This window comes from Ahaetulla prasina, chromosome 4, assembly GCF_028640845.1.
Source record: "Ahaetulla prasina isolate Xishuangbanna chromosome 4, ASM2864084v1, whole genome shotgun sequence".
Lineage (NCBI taxonomy): Eukaryota > Metazoa > Chordata > Lepidosauria > Squamata > Colubridae > Ahaetulla > Ahaetulla prasina.
The window spans coordinates 17071961-17096330 of NC_080542.1; the positions used below are offsets into that span (position 1 = coordinate 17071961).

The 24370-nt window shown below is 44.3% G+C and overlaps 2 protein-coding genes across 2 annotated transcripts in view; one reads left to right on the plus strand and one right to left on the minus strand.

Moving 5' to 3' along the window:
• The first annotated feature begins 3478 nt into the window (after window positions 1-3478).
• On the plus strand, window positions 3479-5019 carry LOC131196860 (uncharacterized). The gene has a single exon (XM_058180268.1). It carries the CDS (start codon window positions 4058-4060, stop codon window positions 4790-4792), a length of 735 nt encoding a protein of 244 aa, XP_058036251.1. The 5' UTR covers window positions 3479-4057; the 3' UTR covers window positions 4793-5019.
• Window positions 5020-5666: 647 nt separating this feature from the next.
• Window positions 5667-24370, minus strand: part of TTC5 (tetratricopeptide repeat domain 5) — a 28362-nt gene continuing 9658 nt past the window's right edge. Inside the window, exons 5-10 of the mRNA XM_058180263.1 lie at window positions 24161-24252; window positions 18336-18392; window positions 17430-17576; window positions 17104-17318; window positions 16156-16303; window positions 5667-12338 (exon numbers count right to left, since the gene is read on the minus strand). Coding sequence (XP_058036246.1) covers window positions 12219-12338; window positions 16156-16303; window positions 17104-17318; window positions 17430-17576; window positions 18336-18392; window positions 24161-24252 — 779 coding nt within the window. The 3' untranslated portion in view covers window positions 5667-12218. The remainder of the gene's footprint in view (window positions 12339-16155; window positions 16304-17103; window positions 17319-17429; window positions 17577-18335; window positions 18393-24160; window positions 24253-24370) is intronic.

Sequence of the window (24370 nt, forward strand, 5' to 3'; positions counted from 1 at the left end):
TTTGTGACCTGGAAATGTCTCCAGCTCCAAAGCCAGATTAAAGCAAGTATTACCTGCAACCGATGTCCAAAATTATCTGCTCTACCATGATGGCTACCTGTTGGATCCTTGGATTTCTATGGAACATTTGTCCCTGTGACATTACTGTCCAAGTTTTTTTATTTATTTATTTATTTATTTATTTATTTATTTAATTTTTATACCGCCCTTCTCCCAAAGGACTCAGGGCGGTGTACAGCCAGAGTAAAAACAAAGATATATACAATTTAAAACAACATTTAAAAAGAGCAAATTTTAAAGGCTGATTATTAAAATTTAAGTTAAAAAGTTAAAAATATTAAAACCCAATTAAAATACATCACTAATTATGCCAGTCCCGCTTTAATGAATAAATATGTTTTGAGCTCACGACGGAAGGTCCGAAGATCAGGCACTTGACGCAGGCCGGGGGGAAGTTCGTTCCAGAGCGTCACTGCCCCCACAGAAGGCCCTACTCCTGGGGCCGCCAGCCGACACTGTTTGGCGGACGGCACCCTGAGGAGACCCTCTCTGTGCGAGCGCACGGGTCGATGGGAGGCAAAGGTAACAGCAGGCGGTCTCGTAAGTACCGGGTCCTAAGCCATGGGCGCTTTAAAGATAGTTACCAAAATCTTGAAGCGCACCGAAGATCACAGGAAGCCAGTGCAAGCTACGGAGCAGCGATGTCACGTGGGAGCCACGACCGGCTCCTGTTACTACTCGCGCAGCCGCATTCTGGACTAACTGCAGCCTCCGGGTGCACCTCAAGGGCAGCCCCATGTAGAGAGCATTGCAATAATCCAGCCTAGACATAACCAGAGCGTGAGTGACCGTGCATAAGGCATCCCGATCAAGGAAGGGACGCAACTGGCGAACCAGGCGAACCTGGTAAAAGGCCCTCCTGGCGACGGCCGCCAGGTGTTCATCAAAAGACAGCCGTCCATCCAGGAGGACGCCCAAGTTGCGAACCACCTCCTTTGGGGCCACTAACTCGCCCCCAACAGTCAGCTGCGGATGCAGCTGACTGTACCGGGATGCCGGCATCCACAGCCACTCCGTCTTGGAGGGATTGAGCTTGAGTCTGTTTCTCCCCATCCAGACCCGTACAGCTTCCAGGCACCGGGACAGCACTTCGACCACTTCGTTGGGGTGGTCCGGGGTGGAGAAGTACAGCTGAGTATCATCAGCGTACAGATGATAACTCACCCCGAAACCACTGATGACCTCACCCAGCGGCTTCATATAGATGTTGAACAGGATAGGCGAGAGAATCGACCCCTGAGGCACCCCACAAGTGAGGCGTCTCGAGGATGACCTCTGCCCCCCTGTCAACACCGTCTGCGACCGGTCAGAGAGATAGGAGGAGAACCACCGATAAACGGTGCCCCCCACTCCCAATCCCTCCAACCGGCGCAGCAGGATACCATGGTCGATGGTATCGAAAGCCGCTGAGAGATCTAATAGGACCAAGGCAGAGGAGCAACCCCTGTCCCTGGCCCTCCAGAGGTCATCCACCAACGCGACCAAAGCCGTCTCCATGCTATAACCGGGTCGGAAGCCGGACTGGAACGGGTCTAGATAGACAGTTTCCTCCAGGTGCCGGGGAGCTGCCATGCAACCACACTCTCTACAACCTTCGCCACAAAGCGAAGGTTGGAGACTGGACGATAATTACCCAAAATAGCTGGGTCCAGGGAAGGCTTCTTGAGGAGAGGTCTCACCACCACCTCCTTCAAGGCGGCGGGGAAAACCCCTTCCATCAAAGAAGCATTTATAATCCCCTGGAGCCAGCCTTGTGTCACTTCCTGAGCAGCCAGCACTAACCAGGAAGGGCACGGGTCCAGTAAACACGTAGTTGCATGTAACCTCCCCAGCAACCTGTCCATGTCCTCGGGAGCCACAGAATCGAACTCATCCCAAATAACCTCAACAAGACGTGTCTCTGTCATCTCAGCTGGATCCTCGCAATCTTGGTCCAAACTATCCCGAAGTTGAACGATTTTATCGTATAGATAACCGATAAAGTCCTCAGCTCGTCCCTGTAAGGGGTCATCCCATCCCTCTTGATGGAGGAGGGAACGGGTCACCCGAAACAGGGCGGCCGGGCGGTTATCTGCCGATGCAATGAGGGTGGAAACGTAGGAACGCTTCGCCTCCCTCATTGCCACTAGGTAGGTCCTAGTAAAGGACCTCACTAGTGTCCGATCAGCCTCGGAACGGCTAGACCTCCAAATACTCTCTAGGCGTCTTCTCCGGCGTTTCATCTCTCTCAGCTCCTCAGAAAACCAGGGAGCCAATTGAGATCAACGCCGGGTCAGAGGCCGCAAAGGCGCGACATGGTCCAAAGCCCCAGCCGCGGCCCATTCCCAGGCCGCAACCAGTTCTTCAGTCGTGCCGTGGGTAAGATCCTCAGGAAGCGGCCCAAGCTCCGTCAGGAACCTCTCCGGGTCCATCAGGCGCCTGGGACGGAACCAACGCATTGGCTCCGTCTCCCTGCGGTGGTGAGCGGCGGTCTGAAAGTCTAGGCGAAGAAGAAAATGATCTGACCATGACACCGGTTCTTTCACTAAATCTCCTAAATCCAGATCATTTACCCACTGACCAGAGATAAAAATCAAGTCTAGCGCGCCTCCCCCAATGTGTGTAGGGCCATCAGTTACTTGAATCAGGTCCAAGGCCGTCATGGAGGCCTGGAACTCCTGAACCACCGTCGACGACAAGCCGGCAGATGGCAGGTTGAAATCCCCCAAGACCAGTAGTCTGGGGATCTCAACCGCCACGCCAGCAAGCACCTCTAGCAGTTCAGGTAGGGCTGTAGTCACGCAGCAAGGAGCCAGGTACGTGATCAACAGCCCCATCTGATTCCGGTGGCCCCACTTCACAAGGAGGGATTCACAGCCAGCTATCTGAGGAACAGTGGACTCCCTCGGCTCCAGACTTTCTTTAATCACAACCCCCACCCCCCCACCCCTACCTTGGGTCCTCGGCTGATGGAATGCACGGAAACCCGGAGGGCACAGTTCGACCAGGGGTACACCCCCTTCTGTGCCCAACCAGGTCTCTGTAATGCCCATAAGGTCCGCGGACTCCCCCTGAATAAGGTCACAAATCAGGGGAGCCTTGTTAACCACGGACCGGGCATTGCAAAGCATCAGCCGAAGACCCAAGCTCTGAGGGTCTTGACCATCCGGGAACGAGTGAGGACTGGGGGCGGAGCACGTGATCGCTTTTAAACATCGAACACGTGTTCCCAAAAACGACACGCCCCTGCCTCCGCCATATCTGCCCCTCCCACTCACCGTACAGATGGGATAATGTTCTCCGCTCTGTACAATCCCTCCCCTGTCTTCGGACCAACTGAAATAATGTCGTGAGCCCGCGTTGGGACTGGACATACCCTCCCCGACGGGTCACTCCCCCTACCCGTCAATCCCCTCCCCCCCTTTAAAAACCCCTTATTAAAAAACCTATTAAAAAACCCCCAGAGATTCTTCTTCGAGGCATGCCACCTCTCTGGGTCCCAAGACCCTTCATTAAGGTAGGCCCTCGATAGAACAGAGGGCCACTCCTGCGAGGCGGGGGAACCTCGCAGCCGTAAGAGCTCAAGCGCCGAGTAACTCATAGTAAGTTCAGGTAGCAACGGAAGAGAAGGGTATCCCGAGCCAGGAGTTCACTACAGGTGTAATAAAACCGACCCCCTGTCCGTATAAGATGTTTTCAAACGGGGATCAAACTGTCCGAAGTCCGCTGATGGAATTAGCGGACCGGTACACCGCTGCCAGGCGAACACCATAAGGAACGACCATGTTTAAAGTTAACTACGTCAGACAGTTAACAATCATGTCTGCAATGCCGCTGATGACAGAAATAGCGGCCATTATCGTTAACTTAAGTCAGCCATAAAACTAGGCCTTTAAGGCCTGGGATGGTAAAAGGCCGTCCAAAGTCGTTCACAGTCAGATGATACTCCCGCTGATGTCCTTCGCGGTGAGGTGAACGCCGAGAGCCAAAAAACCGTCCAAGCCGCCAAGCCCTGCCGATGTCGGGGCCAATGTCTAAGCCAGTGTCCAGGCTCAAGACAGAGCCAATGTCCAGGCTCATGACCAGGTCGATGGTATTAGATCTCAAATCCAGCGGAAAAATTCCAGCCGCCGATGGTACTTGCGGCAAAACGACAATCTGGCAATCCGGCAATCCGGGAGGCCGACAGGCCGGAAATCAGCAGGCCGGCAGGCCCGCAAGCCAGCAGGGCTGGCAAGGCCGGCTGTCCATCTCCGGGGAGCGCCAAACCGCACCCCCCCGAAATGAGCGCCACTGTCCCTTTCCCGCGAGCCGGCAAGCCCACAGGCCCGCAAGTCAGCAGTCCGGCCAGCCAGCAGATCGAAAAGCCAGCTGGCCGCCAAATCTTCAGGGAGCGCCGTTCCGCACCCCCCAAGATGGCCACTGCCGTCCGCTGCCCAGTCATGCCTCCCGAATCATCCACGCCGAAAACCAACAGGCCGGCAGGCCCGCAAGCCAGCGGGGCCGGCAAGGCCGGCTGTCCATCACCGGGGAGCGCCAGACCGCACCCCCCGAAATGAACAGAAGTTGTTCTTCTGTAGCTCAAAACATCATCGACCACTTATTATGTGACCCTGGACCAATTCTATCCTTGGCATGTCAACCCTTAGGAAAGGTTCCTTCTATTTGTCAAGTGTTTATGAACACCGTGTTTGCAGACAACTTCATCTTTGTTGTGCTTTCTTACAGCATGGTGATTCTCACACGGATGTAAAAATCTAGCCAAGAGAGCCGAAGGAACACTTTCGCCACCATCTTGTTCCACCTAGTGGTGGTCACTTTTCTATGGGTCAGTTAGCAGGGGTTTACTTAACTTCTGGAGAAGAAAGTCAATCAGGTATCAACAAATTAGCAACCATCTACACCGGCTTTGCTGTCTGAGGAATTCTGGGAGTTGAAGTCCACAAGTCTTAAAGTTGTCAAGGTTGGAGACCCCTGGTCTACACTATCATTATCCCACTTCTAAATCCCTTGATTTACTGCCTGAGGAATGACCAGGTGAAAGCAGCTTTGGGCAGGTTGTTGAAAAGAAAAATGAGATTTATGTCAAACAAGAAAATACTTTGAGGCAGCTGGAAAAGGAGTTGAGGATGAGCACATCCTCAGTTGAGGAGACTCAAAAGTTTAGACCAGAAGTCATCAATCATCCTGTTAACTTGGACACAATTTGGAATTTTGTCGCAGGTCCAGTGTCACAGAATAGTTTCCATGATGGTCATGGATAATCCCCAAAATTATTTAAACAGGGGGCAAACTTGTTTCCAAATCCAGCACTTCACAATATGCTACTGCTTCAATTTATCTTTGTATTTTTCTGTACTCTGGATAAATATATAGGGCTCAGAAGCAGTTAGCAAATGGATGGAAACTAATCAAGGAGAGAAACAATCTAGAACGAAGGAGGAATTTCTTGCCAGCGAGAACAATTAATCAGTGGAACGACTTGCCTCCAGAAGTTGTGGGTGCTCCAATATTGGAGGCTTTTAAGAACAAATTAAACATCCATTTGTCTGAAATAGTAAAAAGTCTCCTTGTGCAAGGAGTTGGGACAGGTTTTCATCTCTCTCCCTCCCTCCCTCCCACTCTTACACACGCGTGCGCACACACACACTATATGCATCCATCCATCCACCTGTCTGTCGATCTGTCTAGCTATCTATATTTATTTCTAGCTCTCTCTCTCTCTCATCTATGTATCTCTCATCTATCTCTATATTTATCTCTAGCTCTATCAATCTATCATCTTTATCTCTATATTTATTTTTAGCTATCTCTCTCTCCATATCTATCCATATCTATCTATCTATCTATCTATCTATCTATCATCATCTATCTCCATCTATCTACGTATCTGAGCCAGAGTTTGGGTTTATGATCAGATTTTTCTAGAGCTTGGGTTTCAAAGTGTTCCATGTAGAGGTTTGCAGTGACAGGTGAGAGGGTAATCCTATGGGTGCTCCTTCTGTTTGTTTGTATTTTTGTCCGTTATAGATGAAGTATGTGTTGGATAGGCAATGATTGGTCAGAACTAAGATGTGCTTGGGGGGGTTATATTTGTTTTGGATAGCTGTTAAGGCTTCTTTGATTGGCACTTGAGTGAAGAGGGATATGACATCAAAGCTCACGAGTAGATTGCTGGGCTGTAAGTTTTGTTTAAGATCTCTATGAACTGGAATGAGTTTTTTACGTGTGAGGTGATGGATTCTGCATAGGGCTGTAGTTATTTGGTGAGAAATTTGGCTAGGTTTTGTAGAGGTGAGCCTATGGAGCTGAATATGGGTCTAAGTGAGGTTCCTTCTTTGTATATCTTGGGGAGACCATAGAGCTTAGGACATCTGGATGATTTCTCTCTGGGAATGATTCTTTACTGGATTTCTTCGCTGATGGGGGCGGCTTTTATTTTGGATCTAGTGGTTTTTTCTAGGTAGGTGGTGGGGTCTGTGTTTAGGGATTTTTATGTGGAGTCTTGGAGTAGGTTGGTTAATTTGGTTTGGTAGTCAGATGTGTTCATAACCACCGGGGCGTTGCCCTTGTCTGCTGGTAGGATTATTATGCTGCTGTCTTCTTTCAGGTTAAGTAGTGCTGTCTGTTCCTCTTTCGGTAAGTTGCTTTTGGGTGGCTTGCTGGTGCAGAGGATATTGGTGATTTCGAGTCTGATTCTGTTAGCGTCATCAGGGTTGATTTTGGTCAGGCTGGTTTCAACTTCACATATATTGGTTTCAGTGGGGATGTATTTGGAAGCGACTGCAAACCTCTACACGGAACACTTTGAAGCCCAAGCTCTAGAAAAATCTGATCACAAATCCAACCTCTGACTCAAATACGTAGATGACAACTTCATAATCTGGCCACATGGGAAAGAAAAACTGGATAACTTCCTCATACACCTCAACAGCCTACATCCCAAAATACAGTTCACCATGGAAACAGAAGCTAACCACAGAAGCTAACCACCAACTTTCCTTTCCGTCTTAGTCTACAGGAAATCCAATGGCTCCCTAGGACACACCATCAACCAGAAGAAAACACACACAAACCGCTCTCTGCACGCACTCTCACACCACCACCCAGCACAGATCAACTCCGTAGCCAAGACACTCATCTCCAGAACAAAACACTTAGCTGATGAACAACACCTAAAAACCGAACTACACATTCTCACTAATGTACTAATATCCAATGGATTCCAAAGAAATAAGATTACCAAACTAATCCATCCAGAAACCCCCACTAAAATCCAAGACAAAGAACAAGAAAATGGCAAAGCCCTCCTCCCACATATAAAAGGCACCACAGACAGAATCAGCAAGATCCTCCACAAACACAACATCAAGACAGCATTCTGCACAAAACGAAAAATATCCACCATCCTAAGAAACCCCAAAGACAAAATTGAGTTAGAAAATGAAGGAGTGTATGAAATCCCATGCACCGACTGCCCCACCACATATATCGGATAAACCAACAGAAGAATAAGTGCACGCATTGAAGAACACAAGAACTCAGTCAAAAAAGAGGAACCAACTTCTTTCCTGGTCCAACACCTTAAAGCCACAGGACATGATATTGACTTTAAAAAGACCAGAACTATCACCAAAACTGAACACTTTAACAACAGAATAATCAGAGAAGCCATCGAGATAGAAAAACGCCCACAAAGCATGAATAAACGAGATGATACCTCCTGCCTACCAGCCATTTGGAAACCTGCCCTTATTGACAAATGAGTCCCTAACACGAGGAATGACAGCAGACCCACACTCATGAAGTCCACACAGGATGTCACCACCACACATCCACCCAGAAAGCTGACTCAAACCCACACCGATGATGAAGCACGACCAAGGACCAGAAGCCAGACCACAGCTGCATCATTAGCCATTTCAAACTCCTCCAATCCATATAAGCAGCAGACTGACACCTACTATGAAGATGTAGCAGGACCACCAATGTGAAGCCAAACAACAGCAATGCAGCTCACCAGCTCAAATCCCTCTGCAACTCATACTAATCTGAGCACAACCAAGCCCCCACCCAAATAGGACACACACCCAGCCAATCAGAGCACAAAAAAATCCCCCATCCAATCAGAGCACAGCCAAGCTCCCACCCAATCAGTTCAAACCCCCACTAGCAGTAAAAAGGAAGGAACAGCTGCGATCACACATTGCTCCTAGAAGCACGAAGCTGAAGCCTGAAGATGATGAATAAGACTTCGTCGAAACATCGCCAAGACACTTCTAATTTTACGTGGGAGAAAACCCGAATAACCAAAGACCTACATATACATACATACATACATACATACATACATACATACATACATACATATATCTATATAACCCTCCAGTGTTGAAGCACCCACAGTTCCTGGAAGCAAGTCGTTCTACTGATTAATTGTTCTAATTGTCAGAAACTGGTAGTTTAAAAATTTGGATTTTACCACTGCACTAAGGCTTTGTCTCCTGCCCCAGTACAAGAACTGAGTTTGTCCTTGGCAAAACACCACAAAGGTAGCTTTCATAACAAATTGTTAGCCATTTTTAATGGCAGAAAACAGCAAGTCTTCTTCCTAAGATAAAAAGTAGATAAGAGATTCAAAAGTCTCCATTACTTTCCCATGGCATTTGCATGAGCATTTACTTTTTATATCAGTCCTGCCACTTTCTCAAGGGAGAGAAAGAGAAACAAGAATTAAGCTAATTAAAGAGAAAAACATTTTGCCATCATTAAGCAGAAGTACATTTGAACGTGCACCTTTGGGCTCTCCTTCGGGAGCCAATTAAAACTGCTAGCTTTGTACAGCAATTTATCTTTTCCTACAGAAACAAGCCAAGCAATTAAACAGCAAACCCTGTTTACAGTTAAGTTGAAGAAACATTATAGAAATGTTACCCTTCTCAACTAGAAAACAGTCGGCTCCATAGATTTTCAATTGGGTTAAGGTCTGGGCTGTTTGCAGGCCATTCCACCAACAAAATATGATTATCTTGAAACTCCAAAAAAAAGTGGTATTATTGGCCATCTAACCGCAAAAATACACTTTTCCCAAAAGGTTTCCACAATTTTGGCCACTACTATATATATTTATGTATATGGGTTAGTATGGCAATCCACTTCTTTTAATATTAAAATAGACAAAGTCAATCTTGACACACTACAGGTAGCCCTCGACTGCAACCACAATGGAGCCCTAATTTACATTGCTAAGCAGGACAGTTGGTAAGTGAGTTTCATCCATTTCACAGTGTTTCTTGCCACAATTGTTAAGCGAACTACTGAAGTTGTTAAGTGAATTGTTCAATTGTTAAAACAAATCCCCACTGACTTTGCTGGTCAGAAGCTGGCTGGGCAGATTACAAATGGTGATCACATGACTTCGGGACAGCGCGTCATAAATGTGAGTCAGCTGCCAAGTATCTAAATTTTGATCACGTGGCCATGAATGCTGCAACAGTCTAAGTATGAAAAATGTTCATAAATCATTTTTTTCAGTGCCGTTGTAACTTTGAACGGTCACTATACGAATGGTTGTAAATCGAGGATTACCTGTATTTGAAATTCTCCTGGGTGCATAAGTTATTGCAGGGCTCTGCAAATTTGGCTCTTTTAAGACTTGTGGACTGCGTCCATTTACATCAGCATGAGTTGAAGCTCCATTTGAAGATGTCACCACCATTAACTCTTCTTTGCATATGCTTATTATACATGTAAAACTGATGGATTCGTGTTATAGACCATTAAAGAAATCAAATTTAAATTTCAAAGTGTACAAGTTTCCTATGTTTTACAATTTATTTATTTTTTATTTATAAGGGTAACTATGGGCCAATGTTTAACAATTTCTTGATGCCAGCTTGATAGGGCCAGCAGGTGAATAAAATTATTTGCTATAAGAAGATTCGCTCCCCATGATTATATTTTTTGCCCATTCTTTGGCAACTACCGTATTTTTCAGAGCATAAGACGCTGCAGACTATAAGATGCACCTACCTTTTTTGGTGAGGAAAAGAAGAAAAAGAAATCTGCCTCTGCCTCCCAGCAATTTTGCCTCATTGCAGCAAACAGTCTGCTTTACTTTCATTTTTGTTTTCAGCATAGCTTGATTAGCACAAGAAAAAAAAACCTGCTCCCAGCAATTTACCTCCTTGCAGCAAACAGCAGAGGCAGGGAGGTCGATCCAAGGGACAATCAACTTGTGCTAATTAGGCTGTGCTGAAGCGGAAATGGGCTGTTTCTTCTTGCTGTTTGCTACAAGAAGATAAATTGCTAGGAGGCAAAGTTTGGGGGCCAGTGGGTGAGAGGGGCTACATTCGGTGTATAAGACGCACCCAAATTTTCACCCCCTTTTGGGCGGGGGGGGGGGGGGAAGGTGCTTCATATACTCCAAAAAATAATAATAATAATAGCAGGTAATTGGTTCTGCTACCACACTGAGCCCAGAAGTTGATGAACACTCCTGTCAACTATAATAATGCCTGAACGGCCTTATACAAGCAATCTTCTTTAACTACAATCTTTATGCCGCTATAGAGCATTGCATGCCAACACTATTAGATGCAGATAGCTTTTTTCCACAGTGCCATCTGTCCGCTGAATATCTACCATATTTTTCAGACTGTAAGATGCACCGGAGTATAAGACACACCATGATTTCGAAGAGGAAAACAAGAAAAAAATTGTTTTTGCCCTCCCCGGCCCCCAGGAGCACTCTGGAGGCCTCCCAAACCCTCTGCACAAACCGTCTTTGCAAAAAAGGAACCTGTTTTTGGCAAAAACGGGACGCACAGGGTGGTTTTCGGGAGGTTAAACATGGCTGTATTCAGTGTATAAGATGCACCATTTCCACCCTCTTTTGTGTGTGTGTGTGTGTGTGTGTGTGTGTGTGTGTGTGTGTGTGTGTGTGTGTGAGAAGTGCATCTTATACTCCTAGAAGTACGGTAATTCCCACAGGACTGTCTCATTTCTCATCTTTCTTATTATCTTCTCCTATTGATTTCTATTATGTATCTATTGTTGTGTTTTATGATCTATGACCTATTACCTGTTGTTTATATGTACACTCTGAGTTTATGCACCGGAGACAAATTCCTTGCATGTCCAATCACATTTGCCAATAAAGAATTTTCTACCCCACTCTTCTCTTTTCCTCTTCTCTTCTTTCCCCTCCCTGTTCTACTCTGTTCTATTCTGTTGTTCTGTTCTGTACTATTCTATTCCACTTTCTCTATTCTATTCTAATTCTTTTTTAATCCTAATTTAACTGTTGTAATTCAATTGTTGTAATTCTGATTCTATTCCTGTCCTGTTCCGTTCCCTTCTAGTCTAGTCTCAGCCATGTGAGATCAACACAGTAGTTCTACTTAATGCTAAGTAAAACATGTTTTACCATTCTCCATAAAGAGAAAATTTTTCACGATATTATGGCAAAGAACTCATTTTATTGGATTGGAAGGGGAAAAGATCAGGAGTCTGGCAGGAAAAAGTATAAAAAAATCCCCCCCCCAAAAAAAACCATCTCAAAATAATATCAAATAAATATAAAAAGGCATCTTTTCTATTTACACAGAAATAACGAGTTGGATGTAGAGGTGATCATACTGACTTCTTAAAACGGTGGGATTTAGGACAGTCATGCTAACCTAAGCCCCACTGACTTCATTAACACACTGCAAAAAGAAGAGTTGAATCTGATTCAGATGAATGGAATCCGCAAAGGACAGGATCTAAACTGACCGACTGCCCAACCTTAAATGCGATCAAGGCAAAGCAAGAGCGAAGGTGAAAGAAGAGGTCGGAAAACAGGGAAGAAAATTAGAGAGAGATGGGGGATAAAAATGAGCAGCCCCCAGATTTTCAGTAGACACTCATTTTAGTACAACTGAAAGGAAGACAGAGACCGGTGTCTATGGAAAACAAATCGGGTGGCTGCGTGGGGAAAACCGAAATAGACAAGAATGAAGCACCAGTGCAAACGTTCTACGATTCTCTTTTTTCTCTCACTCCTTCACTTAACGGCTGGGTTACATTTCTATGAATCAGTCCAATCTCTCTAAACTACTGAAAAAGGTATAAGGAGACAGATCTGATGTAGCCTAAAAATCTGAGCATCCCTGGATAATTTTGCCCTTTGTCTCTTCTCATTCACTTTGTACGTGGTAGGCAAGGGTCGCAGCCGCCTGGTTTTGGGATCCTTGAACTTTGCCGTTCACCACAAGAAGCAGCGGAGTCTCTACGCGGAGGCCAGAAAAAGTAAAACTCTGAAAAGCAGTGGGGGGGGGGAAGAGAGAGAGAATGAGAGCAAAGAATTTTAGGTGTTTAAAAAAACATCAGCATTAATTATCATTATTTATTCGTTATATGCATTTGCTGCCTATCTCACTACGAGGCTACTCTAGGCAGCTTAAATAATAAAAGGCAAGGAAGAAAAATGAGAAAGCTTGTAAACAGAAAATACACGACCAAAATTCAGCCCAACATTTCCACTGCTAAAATGGACAGCGGTTAAAGATCATCATCATCTTTTAATGACCCCATAATCCCTTGCAGGATGGAGTCTGGGCAACTGAATGGAGCTGAGCGTTTACTGGCCAGATGCCCTTCCCATCGCCAATGCGGAATTTTATTCAGCAGATAAATGTTCATTGTTCCCAGAGAGAAATATCTGACTCTACCTAGGATCGAACTCACAGCCTCCTGATTGTGAGGCTAGCGCTCCATCTCTAGGCCACCGCACCATCCTCAGTTAAAAATAAAGATAAGATAACCTTTATTGTCATTTTTTAATGTGGGCACGTCGGCATAGATTAACAAATGAAATTCTGCTGCTTGCTCTCAAACGTTTACACATATATACACATATAAATATGCTATATACATATATATATACATACAGTGTCTCTGTCTTGAGCCAGCCTACTCGCATTTCACAACTTTTCTTGCACAGTGAATCATTGTAGTTGTTAAATTAGTAATCCAGTTGTTAAGTGACTCTGTCTTTCCCATTGACTTTGCTAGCTTAGATATAGCACTGTTTCCAATATCTAAGGGGCTGCCACAAAGAAGAGGGAGTCAAGCTATTCTCCAAAGCAGCAGTCACCAACCGATGGTCTGTGAGAAAATTCTGGTGGTCTGTGGAGAAATCTTCGTATTTTTGCCAGGCCACCCTGGTGGAGGAGCTGCGGCACAAGAGGGCTGAAGTAGCAACTGCGATGGCTGGAAGCTGTGGGAGCGAAGCACTACTTCACTTGCGCAGTATCAGCATACCGCCTTGGTATATTTGCCCAGTCGGTGGCGCAAAGCAGCCCTCGTCTCCTCCTTTGAGTGGTAAATGGAAACTGGTCCGGGGAGCAGCCAGATTTTGCTCTCTATTGCGGACACCAGATCAGCTCCCTGCAAGCTCTCGTCTCATGAGGAGCAGTCGCTGAAGCGGCACAGGAAACCACCGTTTACAGCTCTGAGTCCCAAGCAGCAGGAGACAAGGGCTGCTTTGCTCCACCGGCTGGGCAAATATATTGAGGCGGAATGCTGATGCCGCGCAAAATGAAATAGAGAAAAAGAGACAGAATGAAAGAGAGAGAATGAGAAAGAGAATCAGAGAGTGAGTGAGAGAGAATGAGAATCAGAAAATGAGAGACAGAGAATGAGAATGAGAGCACCGCTTTCTTGGAAAAAGTGCCGGGGGGCGGGGGCAAAGGGGGATGTCATGAATTAAGTATCAACCCCCACACCTCAATTTCTTGAGGTCGGCGCAGCAGGCAGCGGTCCTTCCCAGTGCACCTTGTTTCTCCGGAGCATTCCCCCTCCCCCTCCCCCCACTTTCTCCTCCCAGAGTCTCTGGGCTGCTTACTCAGCTGGAGGAAAAACTCAAAGGGCGCTCTGCCACCTGGCTTGCTCGCCTCCCCAGGGATGTTGCCCGGGGGGGGGGCGCTCTCTTCGCAGCTCTGGCACTGAAAAGGATGCGCAGAGAATCAGAATCAGAGAGAGAGAGAATGAGAGAAAAAGAGTGGGGGGAGAGAGAAAGAGAGAATGAGAGAGAGAGAGATGAGAGGAGAGAGTGGGAGGAGAAAGAGAGCGAATGAGAGAGAAAGAGGGGGGAGAGAGAAAGAAAGAATGAAAGAGTGGGAAGAGAGGGGGAGATAGAAAGAGAAAATGATAAAGAGTGGGGGGGGGAGAGACAGAGAAAGAGAGAGGGGGAGAGAGAAAGAGATGAGAGAAACAGAGAATGAGAGAGAATGAATGGGAGAGAGAGGGGAAGAGACGGGGGAGAAAGCGAGAGAGAAGGGACAGTGCCTGAAGGACCCCATCCCGTCACTGGGAGTCCAGGCACTTCAGCAAGCGGCACACTGGATTCGTATTATTGGTCCACAGGATTTAAAATTATGGACTTGGTGGTCCCTGGGGTCCAAAAGATTGGGGACCCCTTTCAAAGCATGATAACACTGATGATGTTACCCAGTTAGGGTAATGAAACATCTGCAAGAAAACAAGCAAGCTCAGAGAGTACCAAGGACCCCTCTGTTATTCTGTGATGTTATTCTGTAAGACGATCGCAGGTGATCACATGACCCCAGGACATTGCCGCCTTCATAAATATGAATCAAGTGCCAAGCCTCTGAATTTTGATCACATGACCTTAGGGATCCTGCAATGGATGTTAAGTTGGAAAAACGGTCTTTTTTCAGTGCCCTTGTAACTTTGAATGGTAATTAAATAAACTGTTGTAAATCGATTTTACTAGTTGTAAAACCGCAGATGGGGACTGCAGCCAAGGAATTAAAAGATACTTGCTCCTGGGGAGGAAAGCTATGGCAAAGTTAGACAGCATACTAAAAAGCAGAGACATCACCCTGCCAACAAAAGTGTGTATAGTCAAGGCCATGTTTTCCCCAGTTGCAATGTATGGCTGTGAAAGTTGGACCATAAGGAAGGCTGAGCACCGAACAATGGAGGCCTTTGAACTCTGGTGCTGGAGAAAACTCCTGAGAGTCCCTTGGACTGCAAGGCGATCAAACCGGTCAGTCCTAGAAGAGATCAATCCTGACTGCACTTTATAAGGCCAGGTCCTGAAGATGAAACTGAAATACTTTGGCCACCTAATGAGAAGGAAGGACTTTCTGGAGAAGAGCCTAATGCTGGAAAAGATTGAGGGCAAAAAGAAGAAGAGGACGACAGAGAATGAGGTGGCTGGATGGAGTTACTGAAGCAGTCGGCGTGCGCTTAAAGGGACTCCAGAGGATGGTAGAGGACAGGAAGGCCTGGAGGAACGTTGCCCATGGGGGTGCGATGGGTCAGACACGACTTCCCAACTAACAACAAAAAATGTTGTAAAACAATAGAACTGTAAGGTAAATAATGACAAAGGAACTATCATAGCTGGCTTACAAAGATAATTTCCCTTGGAACATTTTTCTCCCCAAGTAATAGGCAGGAGAATCATCACAAAACCTATTGATACAAAGTGATGAAGAAAATGAAAGCTCACCTACCATGGTCTTTCTGTCTCTGTTTTCAAGTGAATATTTCCAATACTCTTCCATTTAAATACAAGTAGTCCTCAAACCTACAACCCATCATTTAGTGACTATTAAAAGTTACAACAGCACTGAAAAGGAAAATGACTAGTGACCAGTCCTTGCATTTAAAATCCTTGCAACATTCCCCCATGGTCACGTGATCAAAATTCAGGTGCTTTGGCAATTGGCATGCATTTTTAGGACAGTTACATGATCCTGGGATCACGTGATCACCCTTTGTAATCTCCCCAGCCAGCTTCCAACAAGCAAAGTCAATGGAGGAAGCTGGATTCACTAAGCAGCTGCATGATTCACTTAATGGCAGTTTAATGACTATGGTAAAAAAAGAAAAAGTTGTAAAATCAGGCATGGCTCATATAACAACCGCCTTGTTTAGCATCAGAAATTCTGGCCCTGATGGTGGCCATAAATTGAGGACAGTCGGTAATTCCAAGTTGCCCGTTACAAGTTTTAGATTATTTGTGGAAGGCCCTGATTAAGTTTGAACATTATTCCCGGCATGACATGGACAGACAAAGGGAGAAGTGGGAATCAAACTCACTTTGTTCTGGTGTTGGATGTGATGGTGCCGAAAGTGAGGTTCAGGGATGGCCACCGAGTCTCCAATTAGGACCCCCCAGCTTTGGGCCATGTTGTAAACAGTGACAGCAAAACAAGGGCCTTCGAGAGAGTCCACCAATCCAAAGGTGCTAGGGGAGAACAGACAGTGGAAAAACTGAAATAAATTAATTATTGCCCCGTTGCACAATTTAAGTCAGATGTATTCAATACAGATCTAGCATGGAATATACACTGTGCATTCCAGAGGTTACTAAGTCATAGTTTCTGACTTCTTTGATTAAAAAAATAAAAAAGGCAATATCTATGTTTATTGCTTACTGGAAACCCCATATGGACTTTATGCATAAAGAAAATAAACTTAGGATGTACCGTATTTCTCGGAGTATAAGGCACTCTTTCGGGCCTCTGTGGCTCAGACTGGTAAGACAGTCTGTTATTAACACAGCTGCTTGCAATTACTGCAGGTTCTAGTCCCACCAGGCCCAAGGTTGACTCAGCCTTCCATCCTTTATAAGGTAGGTAAAATGAGGACCCAGATTGTTGGGGCAATAAGTTGACTTTGTATATAAATATATAAATAGGATGAAGACTATTGCTTGACATAGTGTAAGCCGCCCTGAGTCTTCGGAGAAGGGAGGGATATAAATGCAAAATAAAAAAAATAAAAAAAACTCTTTCCCCCCACCCCTAAAAGAGGGTGAAAATTTAGGTGCGCCTTATACTCCGAATGCAGGCAAAAAGGCAAGGCACAGAGGTGGCGATGGTCTGCGGCAATCCCTGCTGCCTAGAACAGCTGATTGGGGGTATTCCCGGAGGCAGATCCACCCGCCAATCAGCTGATTGCCTAATAGACATAGGCTGTGAAAGCCAACACCAGAAGTTGGCAATATTAAGGCAAACAAGGTTCAGAACACGATTCTATACTCACAAAGGCACTTTTTCCTCAGTAGTCAGGCTGAACAACACCTTCCCCAAGACCACAGCACCCGTGTTGACACCAGGTTGCAAGGCACTGAGGGATCGTCTCTGTAGCTCTACCTTCTGACCTGAAGGCCCCTGATAATGTCCGTCGCCACAAGGGCCCAGGTGGGAGGGTCGCAGGCTTCCCAACATGTTTTGCAGCTTCTTGCCTTTCACTTTGCCCTAGGAGAGGAAAGAAGCAGAAAGACGATTTGTTGGCAGATGCGACACTACCTAATATGGACAGAGGACACACACACACACAAAAAATCCCAAGCCTTGCCACCATAACACCTTGTTTTCAAGGAGTCCAGTTAGTCTCTCGAGGAAATCCATGAGTTGCTGCTCCCGTTGTTGAGGTTCCAGCCAAGCCGGGTCAAGGGCTACGGCCTGTGCAAAACCTGCCAGGGCTTCCATGTAGTTTTCTTCATACTTATAAAGCTGCGCAAAGAAGCATGTAAAAACAATGGCTTACAACTTGGGGTCAAAGTGATGCCTGTCTCTAGGGTCCCAAAACCCTAATCCTAATAGCACCCTAATACCTTCCAAGTCCAAATCAAATCAGCGAGGGATGTCCTGTCCAGATACTGAGCTATTATTAGAACAAAGATCCACCCCTCCAAAATAAAATAAAATAAAATAATGATTTTTACGATCAACAACTTAGCCAACAGCCTTGGATCACATTACATTTAGGAGTTCACCAACTATGATCCTAAAGCTTTTTTTTTTATTGTTTTAATGTAATACACAATCTGACAAACACACAACATATAACATAAACATCTCCGATTTCTAAACAGCGTTTCTTAGTGGTCCTCTTTTGCTTTTATACCTTTCTCCCCCATGTCACATTTGTTAGTTTATTTTCTTTCTTAACCCCTTTTCTTTAATGGCATTAAATTATCTAATACTAATAGCTTTACTTTTCTAGATTCTTATATATTTATTATTTACATATTGTACATTTCTAATAGATTCTGTACATTCTAATTTCTCCCCTTTATTTTTTTTCCTTTATTTTAGACTCAAACCATTCATACCATTTATTCCAGACTATTCTTTCTCTTTAATCTCTTTTGTTAATTTGTCCATTTTGGCACACATTAAAACTTTCCCTATCACTTCCTAAAGCTTTTTTTGATGGATCACTCATAGATTAGCCAACTTTATGTTGCCTTCTCTATTCCATTTCCTTACCGTGGCTCGATTGAGATGCAAATCTGGATTACAAGAAGCAGTGGAGTCCACCTTTTCCTATTACAAATAAATAAATAAATATAAAGTATGCACAACCAGCACTGCCAGGTAGATAAAGAACAAATTCATTCGCAAGGAATATTCTTCCTCCCTCAAAAGAAAAGGGGGGTCAGCCTATTCTCCAAAAATACTTGATAGCAGGACAAAAAGCAATTGATGGAGACTAATCAAGGAGAGAAGCAACCTAGAACTAAGGAGAAATTTCCTGACAGTTAAAACAATTGATCAGTGGAACAACTTCTTCCACTACTAGAGGTTTTTAAGAAGAGATTGGACAGTCTTTTGTCTGAAATGGCACAAGGTCTCCTGCTTGAGCAAAGGGTTAGACTAGAAGGCCTTCAAGGTCCCTTCCAGCTCTATTATTCTGTTATCCCAAAACAAACATTCATTCTTATTTACACCTACCTCAACCAAAAACCGTGAGTAGATATCAACAGCCATTTTATAGTACTGGCCAAAATTGTGGAAACCTTTTGGGGAAAATGTAATTTTGAGGTTTGATGGCTAATAACACTTTTTTTTAGTAGTACCATAAAATTATATATCAATGGAAAGATAATTTAATCAAGAATGTAATGCAATGAAGCTTGTTCAATTATCTGTATTTTATGAAAAGTTCTAGCCAAATAACCAGAAAAAAAGAAGCACAACTTGCTTAGGTTGATATCAGGTAGCTTTCCTTCATCTAATTGTAGCCAATGAGCATGAGTGTTTAGAGAGCCAATGGGTGTCATCTTGTTTTGGCAATGAGCCAATCAGATCACAGTAGGATTCAGTTATTTATGTCATGTACTGAAGCTGAGAGGAGGACATTTGTCAGTGTGTTATGTGATCACTATCAAGTTGGTTGTGTTTTTTTGTGTTCTTTCATTTAATGAGCTTCTAAAACATCATAAAATTAAATTAATGGTGCAAAGAGTTGACTGGTTGTCCTGAGAGCTATGTAAAATAGTATTATTAAGTGAACAAGGCTACAATTATAAAGAAATTAGAAAAGTTGGTGGAAACTTAATCAAAGGTGGCATTTCTAAGTTTTTGAAGGGGTATAAAGAGATTTAGTCACTACAAAACCACACTAGTAACAGCAGAAAAAGGTGCACAGTAGCAAGTGATATCTAAGAATTAAGAGACTGTGCCTACATGACAGAAGAAAATCATCTGGATGTATACAAGATGAAATGGTGCAAGTTGAACGCAAAGACTGTTCAGCGAAGACTGCAGGAATTTGGCCTAAAATCTAGAATTCCACGAAAAAAACTACTTTTATTTTTTATTATTTATTTATTATTTAGATTTTTATACCGCCCTTCTCCCGAAGGACTCAGGGCGGTGTACAGCCAGAATAAAAACAGTACAATATACAAATTAAGACAAAAGTTAAAATAACATATTCTATAAATGGCCGAAAATTTAAAACCGTCAAATTTGACTCATAAAATTCATAAAAATATCCCAATTAAAATTATTAAAATTCAAAAAGTTTAAAAATTAAGCCAGTCCCGCTTGGATAAACAAGTGTGTTTTCAATTCACAGCGAAAGGTCCAAAGGTCAGGTAATTGATGCAAACCAGGGGGAAGTTCGTTCCAGAGGGTAGGTGCTCCAACAGAGAAGGCCCTTCCCCTGGGGGCCGCCAGCCGACATTGCTTGGCGGACGGCACCCTGAGAAGACCCGCTCTGTGTGAGCGTACGGGTCGGTGGGAGGCATAAGATAACAGCAGGCGGTCCCGTAAGTACCCGGGCCCTAAGCCATGGAGCGCTTTAAAGGTGGTAACCAACATCTTGACGCGCACCCGAAAGACCACAGGTAGCCAGTGCAGACTGCGTAGGAGTGGTGTTACACGGGAGCAACGTATGGCTCCTTCAACAAAGATAAACCTTTGTTTATCTCTCCAACAAAGGTTGAAAAGCATGAAATTCTTATATAATTAAATTATCTTTCCATTGCTATATAATTTTATGGTACTACTCCAAAACAAAGTGGTGTTATTAGCCATCAAATTTCAAAAATACACTTTTCCCAAAAGGTTTCCACAATTTCAGCCACTGTTGTATATAGCAACACCACCCTGCTGTCGCGTGCCAAAAGCGGGGGGAACGTGGGGGATGGTACACGTGTGTGCCCATACCCATAATTCAATGCCCCGCACACGTGCACGTGACACACATACACCCCCTGTGATTTTGGCACTCGATGGCAGGCCCGTTAGGCCCGTTTTTCACCCTCTCCAGGCTCGAGGCTTTCTAGGAGTCTGGGGAGGGCAAAAACAGCCTTCCCCACCACCCCAGAGGCCCTCCAGATGCCAGAAACAGCCCAATTCCTGGAAGGCCTGAAAATCAGCTGGCTCCAGTTGTGTGCTGGAGTTGAGTTAGGGCAACATTTGTGTGCCCATAGATATGGCTTCGCGTGCCACCTGTACCATAGTTCGCCATCATGGGTATATAGCAAGAAAGAACCCATATGAATTCTTAATTTAAAATGTGACCAATTGGATTCATCTTTGCAAACAATTAAATTTGAAGTTTTCCAATGAAGTCAACAGAATGGTTTTTTTTTTCCCCAAACCAAATTACAGGTAATCCTTGACTTATGACTGGTTGCTTAGTGACGATTCGAAGGTACAACATGCATTATAATTCTGTGTTGTTCCCTCCCCTATCTAGAAAATGGACATTTTATAAAATCTCTTGTGAATTTCTAAGAACGTCATTATCAAGCGAGAATCACATTAGAAACACATTCCTAAGGGAACTGTGGGCTACTCTAAACTCCAGAATATCATCATTTCCCAAACTGTATACCATCTCAAAATAAAACCTTTTATCAGAGATTAAGGACTTGACAATCATGAATATTTCTGCAATGCTTGTAAACTTTTTCTGAAAAATCTATTTTACTGCTGCTGAATTAATGGAATATCAATCTAGCACAGTATTGCAAATCTTACTTTATCAACAACTCTTTATGCCTCTTACGGCAAAAAGGAAGCATGGACAACTAGAAGATAATGCATACTATACAACACAATGAGTTAACAGAATCTTACGCATTTTAAAATATAGTTCCAATTCCATCTTCCTCACAAGTGCAAAACTAGTGCCATTAAAGGCTAGTGCTTTCCTACCTGAAAACCATGACGGATCCGCTGTTAGACCCCATGCAATTTGCATACCGAGCAAATAGATCAACAGATGATGCTGTTAATATGGCTCTGCACTACATCCTACAACATCTTGAGTCTCCAAAGACCTATCCAAGGGTCCTTTTTGTAGACTTTAGTTCAGCATTCAATACCATCATTCCAGACATTCTTCTAACTAAGCTAAACCAGCTACAGGTACTGGAACAGACTTGTAAGTGGATCACAAGCTTCCTAACAAACAGGAAGCAGCAGGTGAAGCTAAGCAAGATCACATTAAATACCTGTACAATTAGCACAGGGGCCCCCCAAGGCTGTGTGCTCTCCCCACTTCTCTTCTCTCTGTATACCAATGACTGCATCTCCAATGATCCATCTGTTAAGCTACTGAAGTTCGCAGATGACACAACAGTGATTGGTCTCATTCGAGACAATGACGAATCCGCATATAGAAAAGAGGTCGAACGACTAGCCTTGTGGTGCAACCAAAACAATCTGGAACTGAACACACTCAAAACCGTAGAAATGGTGGTAGACTTTAGGAGAAACCCTTCCATACTTCCACCTCTCACAATACTTGACAACACAGTATCAACAGTAGAAACCTTCAAATTTCTGGGTTCTATCATATCGCAAGATCTCAAATGGACAGCTAACATCAAAAACATCTTTTAAAAAGGACAACAAAGAATGTTCTTTCTGCGCCAACTCAGTAAGCTCAAACTGCCCAAGGAGCTGCTGATCCAGTTCTACAGAGGAATTATTGAGTCTGTCATTTGCACCTCTATAACTGTCTGGTTCGGTTCTGCAACCCAACAAGAAAGACACAGACTTCAGAGGATAATTAGAACTGCAGAAAAAATAATTGCTACCAACCTGCCTTCCATTGAGGACCTGTATACTGCACGAATCAAGAAGAGGGCCGTGAAAATATTTGCAGATCCCTCGCATCCTGGACATAAACTGTTTCAACTCCTACCCTCAAAACGACGCTATAGAGCACTGCACACCGGAACAACTAGACACAAGAACAGTTTTTTCCCGAAGGCCATCACTCTGCTAAACAAATAATTCCATCAACACTGTCAGACTATTTACTGAATCTGCACTACTATTAATCGTTTCATAGTTCCCATCACCAATCTCTTTCCACTTATGACTGTATGACTATAACTTGTTGCTGGCAATCCTTATGATTTATATTGATATATTGATCATCAATTGTGTTGTAAATGTTGTACCTTGATGAACGTATCTTTTCTTTTATGTACACTGAGAGCACATGCACCAAGACAAATTCCTTGTGTGTCCAATCACACTTGGCCAATAAAATTCTATTCTATTCTATTCTAAATAAAAGTTCTAGCCAGATAAATCCAGGAATGTAAGTTTTCTCCTTGCAAAGAAAGCTGTGTTCATAAATAATTTTCTCCCTAACCACAGCCTACAGTTCCATGGTGCATTTTTTTATTTCTAGACCACTGTCTTCATTCATACATATTGGTAGACAAGATGTAGAATATACAATTAGGAGAAGAAAAGGTAGGTCTTGGCTGACAACCATCCACTTAGCGACTCAAAATGAGGATGGACCTCTCCAAACCTACTTACAATCTGAATCTGAAGTTTCAACATCAATCTGCATGTGACTGTATTTTCGGTGCTCGGCAACAAGCCAGGTTTACAGCTGTTTGCAGCATCCTCTAATCATGTGACCATGATTTACGATGCTTCTAGTTTTCTGCAGAAACACCCATTGCGGACAATGGTTTCGCTTAACAATACCAATAATAACAACACTTATATAAACACTTATATACTGCTTCACACAGTGTAATCAGCCCTCTGATTAAAGAGTCAGCATATTGCCACCCCCCCCAAAACAGTCCGGGTCCTCATATTAAGAATCTTGGAAGGATGGAAAGCTGAATCAACTTTGAGCCGGGTCAGGCTTGAACTTCTGGCTATGAGCAGAGTTAACCTGCAAAATTGCTGCATTCTAACCACTGCACCACTACAACTTTCATTTAAAGATCACTGCATTCATTTAATTACCACCACAAAAAAAACTTGCAAAATCAGGTTTGGCCACATGGTGCCCTGCTTAACAACTGATACGAATTTACAACCGTAATTCCGGGCTGAATTATGGTCGTAAGTCAAGGACTACCTGTAATGTATATTCTGGATGTAAGTCAGAATTTGAATTTGAATCTTCCAATATCCATACTACCTGCCACACAGAAGTTACTCTTCTCACCTGGCCCTCTAGAGCAGGGGGTCCCCAACCTGCACACAGTGGCCCACTCCCGGGCCTTGACCCATCTGGAACCGGGCTGCGGAAGTGGCAAGTGAGCAAGCGCACACGTGAAACTCCACTTGAGTGAGCAATGAGCAAGTGTGCATGCACACACTTTATTTGTGATCACATAAAAGGAGCTACATACGCATGTGTGCTCACCCGACGCTTGCGCATAGCCATTCCCCCTCCCTCCCTCCCTGCCGGTCCGCTAAGCCAGAAAGGTTGGGATCGCTGCTCTAGAATTTTACTAGAGAGGCTTAACCTGAACCACCATCTCTTCCTCCCCATACCAAAGTTTTGTCTCAGATCCCCCTCCAGCACCTACTGCTTGTGCATATGCACTCAGTGCTTGCTGGGAGATCTTGGGGTTCTGCCCCGCACTGAAGAACAAGGAAAGGTAGGCGTTGCCCAGCACATCTGTGGAATGCAGAAAACAAAATTAGCCAGTTGCATATCCCGTTCCCTTTTCTGCCTCTATCCCCTGCTTAGGCTATGTTGTGGTTCGTCAACTGACAGCTCCACAGAGTCAGATGAG